Source organism: Cyanistes caeruleus, chromosome 35, assembly GCF_971803275.1.
Source record: "Cyanistes caeruleus chromosome 35, bCyaCae1.hap1.1, whole genome shotgun sequence".
Classification (NCBI taxonomy): Eukaryota; Metazoa; Chordata; class Aves; order Passeriformes; family Paridae; genus Cyanistes; species Cyanistes caeruleus.
In genome coordinates, this window is record NC_141736.1 from 517,853 (window position 1) to 526,780 (window position 8,928).

Below are 8,928 nucleotides of genomic sequence, written 5' to 3' on the forward strand. Positions count from 1 at the left end.
GGGATGGGAATGGGTTGGGAACGGGATGGGAACGGGATGGGAACGGGTTGGGAATGGGTTGGGTTGGGAATGGGTTGGGAACGGGATGGGAATGGGATGGGTTGGGAATGGGTTGGGTTGGGAATGGGTTGGGAATGGGTTGGGAACGGGATGGGAATGGGATGGGTTGGGAATGGTTTGGGAATGGGTTGGGAATGGTTTGGGAATGGGATAGGAATGGGATGGGTTGGGAATGGGTTGGGAATGGGTTGGGAATGGGTTGGGAATGGGTTGGGAATGGTTTGGGAATGGGTTGGGAATGGTTTGGTTTGGGAATGGGTTGGGAATGGGTTGGGAATGGGTTGGGTTGGGAATGGGTTGGGAATGGGTTGGGAATGGGTTGGGAATGGGTTGGGAATGGGTTGGGAATGGGTTGGGAATGATTTGGGAATGGGTTGGGAATGATTTGGGAATGGGTTGGGAATGGTTTGGTTTGGGAATGGGTTGGGAATGGGTGGGGAATGGGATGGGAATGGGTTGGGAATGGGTTGGGTTGGGAATGGGTTGGGAATGGGTTGGGAATGGGTTGGGAATGGGTTGGGTTGGGAATGGGTTGGGAATGGGATGGGTTGGGAATGGGTTGGGAATGGGTTGGGAATGGTTTGGTTTGGGAATGGGTTGGGAATGGGTTGGGAATGGTTTGGTTTGGGAATGGGTTGGGAATGGTTTGGGAATGGGTTGGGAATGGGTTGGGAATGGTTTGGTTTGGGAATGGGTTGGGAATGGGTTGGGAATGGGTTGGGAATGGGTTGGGAATGATTTGGGAATGGGTTGGGAATGATTTGGGAATGGGTTGGGAATGGTTTGGTTTGGGAATGGGTTGGGAATGGGTTGGGAATGGGTTGGGAATGGGTGGGGAATGGGTTGGGAATGGGTTGGGAATGGGTGGGGAATGGGTTGGGAATGGGTTGGTTTGGGAATGGGTTGGGAATGGGTTGGGAATGGGTTGGGAATGGGTTGGGAATGGGTTGGGAATGGTTTGGGAATGGGTTGGGAATGATTTGGGAATGGGTTGGGAATGGGTTGGGAATGGTTTGGGAATGGGTTGGGAATGATTTGGGAATGGGTTGAGAATGGTTTGGTTTGGGAATGGGTTGGGAATGATTTGGGAATGGTTTGGGAATGGGTTGGGAATGGGTTGGGAATGGGTTGGGAATGGGTTGGGAATGGGTTGGGAATGGGTTGGGAATGGGTTGGGAATGGTTTGGGAATGGTTTGGGAATGGGTTGGGAATGGGTTGGGAATGGGTTGGGAATGGTTTGGGAATGGTTTGGGAATGGGTTGGGAATGGTTTGGGAATGGGTGGGGAATGGGTTGGGAATGATTTGGGAATGGGTTGGGAATGGTTTGGTTTGGGAATGGGTGGGGAATGGGTTGGGAATGGTTTGGTTTGGGAATGGGTTGGGAATGGGTTGGGAATGGGATGGGAATGGGTTGGGAATGGTTTGAGAATGGGTTGGGAATGATTTGGGAATGATTTGGGAATGGGATGGGTTGGGAATGGGTTGGGAGATCCAACATGTTCAACCCATGGGCCCCATCACCACCACCCATGAGAAGATGACACCACGAGGTGACACCACAGGAAGGTGACACCATGATGAAGTGACACCATGATGAAGTGCCACCATGAGGTGCCACCATGATGAAGTGCCACCACGAGGTGACACCACAGGAAGGTGACACCATGATGAAGTGACACCATGATGAAGTGCCACCACGAGGTGCCACCACGCGGAGGTGCCACCATGAGGCGACACCATGAGGTACCACCATGAGGAGGTGACACCATGATGAAGTGCCACCACAAGGTGACACCACAAGGTGACACCATGATGAAGTGCCACCATGATGAAGTGCCACCACAAGGTGACACCACAAGAAAGTGACACCATGATGAAGTGACACCATGATGAAGTGCCACCATGAGGTGCCACCATGATGAAGTGCCACCATGATGAAGTGACACCATGATGAAGTGCCACCATGAGGTGACACCATGATGAAGTGACACCATGATGAAGTGACACCATGATGAAGTGCCACCATGAGGTGCCACCATGATGAAGTGCCACCACAAGGTGACACCACAAGAAGGTGACACCATGATGCAGTGCCACCATGAGGTGCCAGCACGTCGGCAGCGTCACCTCGATCTTGTTGAGCAGGTCCTCGTAGCTGACGTGGCGGTTGTTCTGCAGGAACTCCACCACGATCTTGCTCATGTAGATCTTCTCCTGCATCAGCGCGAAGGTGGGCGCGTACTCCTCGCTCGGCTCCATCAGGATGTAGTCGGCAAAGGCTGGAACGGCCCCAAAACCACCGGAATTGGGGTGGGAACGGTGGGAATTGGGAAAAAACGGGCGGGGGGAGGGTGGGGGAGGAGAGGGGAGAGAGGGGAAGGGGAGGAAGAGAGAAAGGGAAAGGGAAAGGGAAAAGGGAAAGGAAAAGGGAAAGGGAAAGGGAAAGGGGAAAGGGAAAGGGAAAGGGAAAGGGAAAGGAAAAGGAAAAGGAAAAGGAAAAGGAAAAGGAAAAGGAAAAGGAAAAGGAAAAGGAAAAAAAAAAGGAAAAAAGGAAAAAAAGAAGGAAAAAATGAAAAAAGAAGGAAAAAAGAAGGAAAAAAATGAAGGAAAAAAGGAAATAAAAAGGAAAAAAATGAAAAAAAAAGGAAAAAAAGAAAGACATAAAAAAGAAAAAAAAGAAGAAAAAAATGGAAAAAAGAAGAAAAAAGGAAAAAAAGCAAAAAAGAAGAAAAAAGGAAAAAAAAGGAAGAAAAAGAAAAAATGGAAAAAAGGAAAAGAGGAGAAAAGAGGAAGCAAAAATAAAGGAAAAAAAGAGGGGGAAGGTGAGAAAAAATAAGAAAGAGAGGAAAGAAAGAGGAGAAAAAAATAAAGGGAAAAGAGCAGGGAAAAGGAGGAAAAAGGGAAAAGGAAAAGAGAAGAAAAAATGGACAAAAAAAGGGAAAAAAAATGAAAAAAAAACCAAAACAGGGAAAAGAAAAAGAAAAACAAGAGAAAAGAGAAAAAGGGAAAATGGAAAGGAAAAATGAGAAAGAAAAGGAGAAAAAGAGGAAAAAGGAGAAGAAAGGAGAAGGGAAAAAAAAAGGGGAAAACCCCTAAAAAGTTCCCAAAGTCCCCCCAAGCCCCTCCTGACCCGTGCTGAAGCCGATCAGCGCCTTCTCGCCGCCGTCGAAGCCCGTGATCCACCAGGCGTTGATGGGCCCCAACTTCTTGGCTCTCACCCCACCTGCAGAGCCAAAACCAAATCCGGAGCAATTCCCGGGCGGGGATCCCGGATTTCCCCGGAATTCCGGGCGTTTCCTCACCGTCCAGGCAGGGGTTGTCGTCGTAGATGGGTTTGACGACGCCGCTGAAGTAGAGCTCGATGTTCCTCTCGATGAGGCCGGTGTCGAAGGGACACAGATGTCCCCTCTTGTCGTAGACGCTGCCGGGGAGGGGACGGGGAGGGCGTGGGACGCCGTTCCGGAGGGGATTCCGGAGGGAATCCCGCCGGGATCTCACCTGAAGGAGGTGACTTTGTGCTGGGGGAGGTCCTCGTAGCTCTCGAAGCCGTCCTCGTTGGCGTCGAAGATGGACAAGCGCTCGTCCGTCAGCATCTCCGGCTCCTCCAGCTGCGTTTGGAGGGGGGAGATTCCATAAAAAACCGGGATTAAGGGATGTTCCCGCTCTTCCCGAGCTCGGGAAGGAGGGTTCGGATCCCTTACGGCGTCGTCGGGGTCCCCTTGGAAGAATTTGAGGTCGGGGTCGTCCAGGTACTGCCGGCAGTCGAGGCATTTTGGGGGGGTGGTCTGCGGGAGAGGGGAGGGGAGGGAGGGTCAGATTTTCCCGGAATTATTCCCGGGATTATTCCCGGGATTATTCCTGGAATTATTCCTGGAATTATCCCCAGGATTATTCCCGGAATTATTCCTGGGATTATTCCCGGGATTATCCCAGATTTCAGCAAAATCCGTGGTTTCCCCTCAGAACCTGTTTGGTTCTGGGGAGCTGAACGTGGGATAATCCACCCTTGGGAATAATCCCAAAATAATTTCGGGACTCATCCCAAAAACCCCCCAAAATTCCGGATTTTAAGGAATTAAAAAATCCCCAAAAAAAGTAAAAAGCTGGAATGAGGAAGGAACTCACTTTAGCAGGAGCGGTGATTTTAACCTGAGGGATTTCGTCTTTGATTTCCAACCTGGGAGGGAAAAGTTAAATCCTGGGGTGAGGACGGGGCAGTGACGTCATCGGTGTCACCGTCGCCGTCACCGGGACGCGGCGCCGGCCGGGAACGTCCCCGCGCTCCTCACCCGTCTTTGGTTTCCATCTTCATCCTCTTCTCCTCTTGGTCCTGGGGAAAAAGACAAAGAAATGGGAAAAGGAGCGGGAAAAAACAATCCCAGGGTGAGCAAAGTGCCAGGATTTGCCACAGCAGATCAAAATCCTGGGAAATCACCCCAAAAATGAGCCAAGGAGGGTTCTGGGGTGTCAGCACTGATCAAAATCCCAGGAAATCACCCCAAAAATGAGCCAAGGAGGGTTCTGGGGTGTCAGCACTGATCAAAATCCCAGGAAATCACCCCAAAAATGAGCCAAGGAGGGTTCTGGGGTGTCAGCACTGATCAAAATCCCGGGAAATCACCCCAAAAACGACCCAAGGAGGGTTCTGGGGTGTCAGCACTGATCAAAATCCCGGGAAATCACCCCAAAAACGACCCAGGACAGGTCTGGGATGTTGGAAATGACCAAAATCCCGGGAAATCACCCCAAAAACGACCCAGGACAGGTCTGGGATGACACCACCGACCTTCTCCTCCAGCTCCTCCTCCTCCTTCTCCACGCTCATCAGCTCCGGCTTCGCCTCCCCGTTCGCCTCCTCCGATTTCCGCTTGTTGGACCTGCGGGAGGAGCCCGGGGTTGGGGCGTTCGGGGCGGGGTTGGGGATTTCGGGGTGAGGAAGAGGAGGGGGAGCCTTCACTGACCCTTTGGACAGGAGGCTGAGGATGGACGGCTGCCGGCCGGAGCTGCGGGTGACGCGGGCGCTGGCCGGAGACTCTGCCGGGAAAAGCGGGGTGGATCCCAAACCCCTTCCCGAGGGGATCCCCCCGGGAACTGCTGCACCCCAAGGCCAGGAGAGCCCCAAAACTCTCCCAGGGGGACCCCAAAACCCTTCCCAAGGGGATCCCAGCTCTCAATTCCGATGGGAATGGTCACACCCCAAAACCAGGAGACCCCAAAACCCTTCCCAAGGGGATCCCACTGGGAATCGTTGTCCTCTGAAATCAGGAGACCCCAAAACCCTTCCCAAGGGGATCCCAGCTCTCAATCCCAATGGGAATTGTCACATTCCAAGGTGAGGAGACCCCAAACCCCTTCCCAAGGGGATCCCAGCTCGATCCCAATGGGAATTGTCACACCCCAAAACCAGGAGACCCCAAACCCCTTCCCAAGGGGACCCCAGTTCTCAATTCTGACAAGAATTGTCACACCCCAACCCTTTCCCAAGGAAATCCCATTTTCCCTCCCGATGGGAACTGCCACACCCCAACCCCTTCCCAAATTTCCCAGCTCCTCCCCTCCCTCCCCCCCCCAGGGACCCCCATTCACGCCCCCAAAGACCCCCCGGGAACCCCCAGGTTTTACTTTTGGCGTCGCCGTTGGAGCGGCTCCGGCGGGATTTGCGCGCCCGCGCGGCGGGGCCGGGGCCGGACGCGTCCGCGGCGCCGTCGTCGTCATCGTCGCTGCCGTCGGGGTCGGGATCGGCCCCCGCGGCGCCATTCCGGCCCGACAGCTCCTGCCGCAGCAGCGCCTTCACCTTGGCCAGGTAACGCTCCTGGGGAGGGCAGCGGGGCCTGGAGCTCGTCCCGAATCCCGGGGTTCCATCCCAAATCCCGGGGTTTTTTATCCCAAACCCCGGGGTTCCATCCCAAATCCCGGGGTTCCATCCCAAATCCCGGGGTTCCATCCCAAATCCCGGGGTTCCATCCCAACCCTGGGGTTCCATCCCAAATCCCAGGGTTCCATCCCAACCCCGGGGTTTCATCCCAAATCCCAGGGTTTTTTATCCCAAATCCCAGGGTTCCATCCCAAATCCCAGGGGTTCCATCCCAACCCTGGGGTTTTTTATCCCAAACCCCGGGGTTCCATCCCAAATCCCGGGGTTCCATCCCAAATCCCAGGGTTTTTTATCCCAAATCCCGGGGTTACATCCCAAACCCCGGGGTTCCATCCCAAATCCCGGGGTTCCATCCCAAATCCCGGGGTTCCATCCCAAATCCCAGGGTTCCATCCCAAATCACGGGGTTCCATCCCGAATCCCGGGGTTCCATCCCAAACCCCGGGGTTCCATCCCAAATCCCGGGGTTCCCCCTGGGTTTTCCCTGATCTCAAATCTCAGGGTTTTCCTGGGGTTTTATCCCAAATCCCAGTGTTTTATCCCAAATCCCAGTGTTTTATCCCAAATCCCGGGGTTTCCCCTGTGTTTTCCCGGGGTTTCATCCCGAATCCCGGGGGTTTTGGGGCTCCCACCTCCGAGAGCTCCTCGCGGCGCAGCTTGGCCTCGAGCTCGCTGAGCTGCAGCTGCACCTCGGCCTGCAGGAAGCCGTGGATGAGGCTCAGCTTCTCCTGGACGCTCTCCTGGGGACACCAGGGGGACATTGGGGACACCAGGGGGACACTGGGGACACCAGGGGGACATTGGGGACAGCAGGGGGACACTGGGGACACCATGGGGACATTGGGGACAGCAGGGACAGGAGGGGCAGGAAGCCATGGATGAGGCTCAGCTTCTCCTGGGGACATTGGGGACATTGGGGACACCATGGGGATACCGGGGTGGAGGGGACACAGAAGACCAAGGGGACAGAGCAGAGTGTGGGGACAACATGGGGACAGTGTGGGGACAGAGGGGGACACAGAGGGGACACGGTGGGGACACAGGGGGGACACCGGGGACATCCCAGGACTCACCTTCTCTCCCAGGTTCTCCTCATCCCGATCCAGGTCCTGCAGCCTGGGGGGCAGAGCCGGGGGTCAGCGGGGCCGGGGGACACCAGGATGGCTCCGGAGGGGACACCGGGCACGGATCGGGACCGCAGTGTGGCCCTCAGCCCGTCCTGGTGGCCCTCAGCTTATCCTGGTGGCCCTCAGCCCATCCTGGTGGCCCTCAGCCCGTCCTGGTGGCCCTCAGCCCATTCTGGTGGCCCTCAGCCCATTCTGGTGGCCCTCAGCTTATCCTGGTGGCCCTCAGCCCATCCTGGTGGCCCTCAGCCCGTCCTGGTGGCCCTCAGCCCGTCCTGGTGGCCCTCAGCCCATTCTGGTGGCCCTCAGCTTATCCTGGTGGCCCTCAGCCCATTCTGGTGGCCCTCAGCTTATCCTGGTGGCCCTCAGCCCATTCTGGTGGCCCTCAGCTTATCCTGGTGGCCCTCAGCTTATCCTGGGCCGCCCCTGAGGGCAGTGAGGGGTTCTGAGAGCAGTGAGAGGCTCTGAGAGCGGTGAAAGACTGAAGGACAGTGAGGGAATTGAGGGGCTGTGAAGGCAGAAAAATACTGAGGTACAGTGAGGTAAGTGAGGGAAGTGAGGGACAGTGAAGGGTTCTGAGGGACAGTGAGGGGCTCTGAGGGCAGTGAGAGAAATGAGGAGCTCTGAGGGGCTCTGAGGAGCAGTGAAGAGCCGTGAGGGGCTCTGAGGGGCTGTGAGGGGCAGTGAGGGGCTGTGAGGGGCTCCGAGGGGCTGTGAGGAGCAGTGAGGAGCAGTGAAGAGCCGTGAGGGGCTCTGAGGGGCTGTGAGGGGCAGTGAGGAACAGTGAGGGGCTCTGAGGGGCTGTGAGGAGCAGTGAAGCGTTCTGAGGGCAGTGAAGGGCTCTGAGGGCAGTGCGAGAAATGAGGAGCTCTGAGGGGCTCTGAGGAGCAGTGAAGAGCCGTGAGGGGCTCTGAGGAGCAGTGAAGAGCCGTGAAGGGCTCTGAGGGGCTGTGAGGGGCAGTGAAGGGCTCTGAGGGCAATGCGAGAAATGAGGAGCTCTGAGGGGGCCTCACTCCCGTCTCCCGTCCGGGACTCACCGTCGGCGCAGCTCGGCGGGCAGCGGGGCCGGCGGCAGCGGCGCGGCGCGGGCCGGCATCGGGAGCGGGGCTGGGGCCGGGCGGGGGGCGCGGGGCGGGCTCGGGGCCCGGTTCGGGGCCGGGTTCGGGGCCGCGCTTTGGGCCCGGCTCGGCGGGACCGGGAGCGGCTTCGCGCGGAAACGAGCGGCGGGAGCGGGGCGGCGCCGACCACCGCGCGGGGGGAGCCGGCGCGCACCATGCTGCCGCCGCGGGGGGGGACAGCGCCGGGCAGGGCGGGCCCCGCCGCACCGGGGGGACCGCGAGGGGACCGGGGGGCACCGGGAGGGTCGGGGCGAGTACCGGGAGCGGCGGGGGGGGGAGAACGGGGAGGCCTCAAGGGGGGAACGGAGCGGTGAGGGGGGAGTGGGAGGTACCACTAAAGGGAGACGGGGGGAGGCGGGAGATACCACTGAGGGGTAACGGGAGATACCACTGAGGGGTAACGGGAGATACCACTGAGGGGTAACGGGGGGAGGCGGGAGATACCACTGAGGGGTGACGGGAGATACCACTGAGGGGTAACGGGGGGAGGCGGGAGATACCACTGAGGGGTGACGGGAGATACCACTGAGGGGTAACGGGGGGAGGCGGGAGATACCACTGAGGGGTAACGGGAGATACCACTGAGGGGTAACGGGGGGAGGCGGGAGATACCACTGAGGGGTAACGGGAGATACCACTGGAGACGGGGGGAGGCGGGCGGTACCACTGAGGGGTAACGGACGGTACCACTGAGGAGAGACGGGGGGGGGAGATGGGCGGTACCACTGAGGGGTAACGGGGGGAGGCGG

At 57.4% G+C, this 8,928-nt stretch overlaps 1 protein-coding gene across 1 annotated transcript in view; it reads right to left on the reverse strand.

Moving 5' to 3' along the window:
- DNMT1 (DNA methyltransferase 1) overlaps positions 1 to 8,280 on the reverse strand; it is a 29,315-nt gene extending 21,035 nt beyond the window's left edge. Inside the window, exons 1-13 of the mRNA XM_086871218.1 lie at positions 8,099 to 8,280; positions 7,011 to 7,053; positions 6,570 to 6,677; positions 5,685 to 5,874; positions 5,024 to 5,096; positions 4,849 to 4,939; positions 4,352 to 4,392; positions 4,188 to 4,239; positions 3,764 to 3,847; positions 3,561 to 3,670; positions 3,365 to 3,483; positions 3,193 to 3,285; positions 2,190 to 2,341 (exon numbers count right to left, since the gene is read on the reverse strand). Of these exons, the coding sequence (XP_086727344.1) occupies positions 2,190 to 2,341; positions 3,193 to 3,285; positions 3,365 to 3,483; positions 3,561 to 3,670; positions 3,764 to 3,847; positions 4,188 to 4,239; positions 4,352 to 4,392; positions 4,849 to 4,939; positions 5,024 to 5,096; positions 5,685 to 5,874; positions 6,570 to 6,677; positions 7,011 to 7,053; positions 8,099 to 8,157 (1,215 nt within the window). The 5' untranslated portion in view covers positions 8,158 to 8,280. The remainder of the gene's footprint in view (positions 1 to 2,189; positions 2,342 to 3,192; positions 3,286 to 3,364; positions 3,484 to 3,560; positions 3,671 to 3,763; positions 3,848 to 4,187; positions 4,240 to 4,351; positions 4,393 to 4,848; positions 4,940 to 5,023; positions 5,097 to 5,684; positions 5,875 to 6,569; positions 6,678 to 7,010; positions 7,054 to 8,098) is intronic.
- Positions 8,281 to 8,928: the final 648 nt, after the last annotated feature.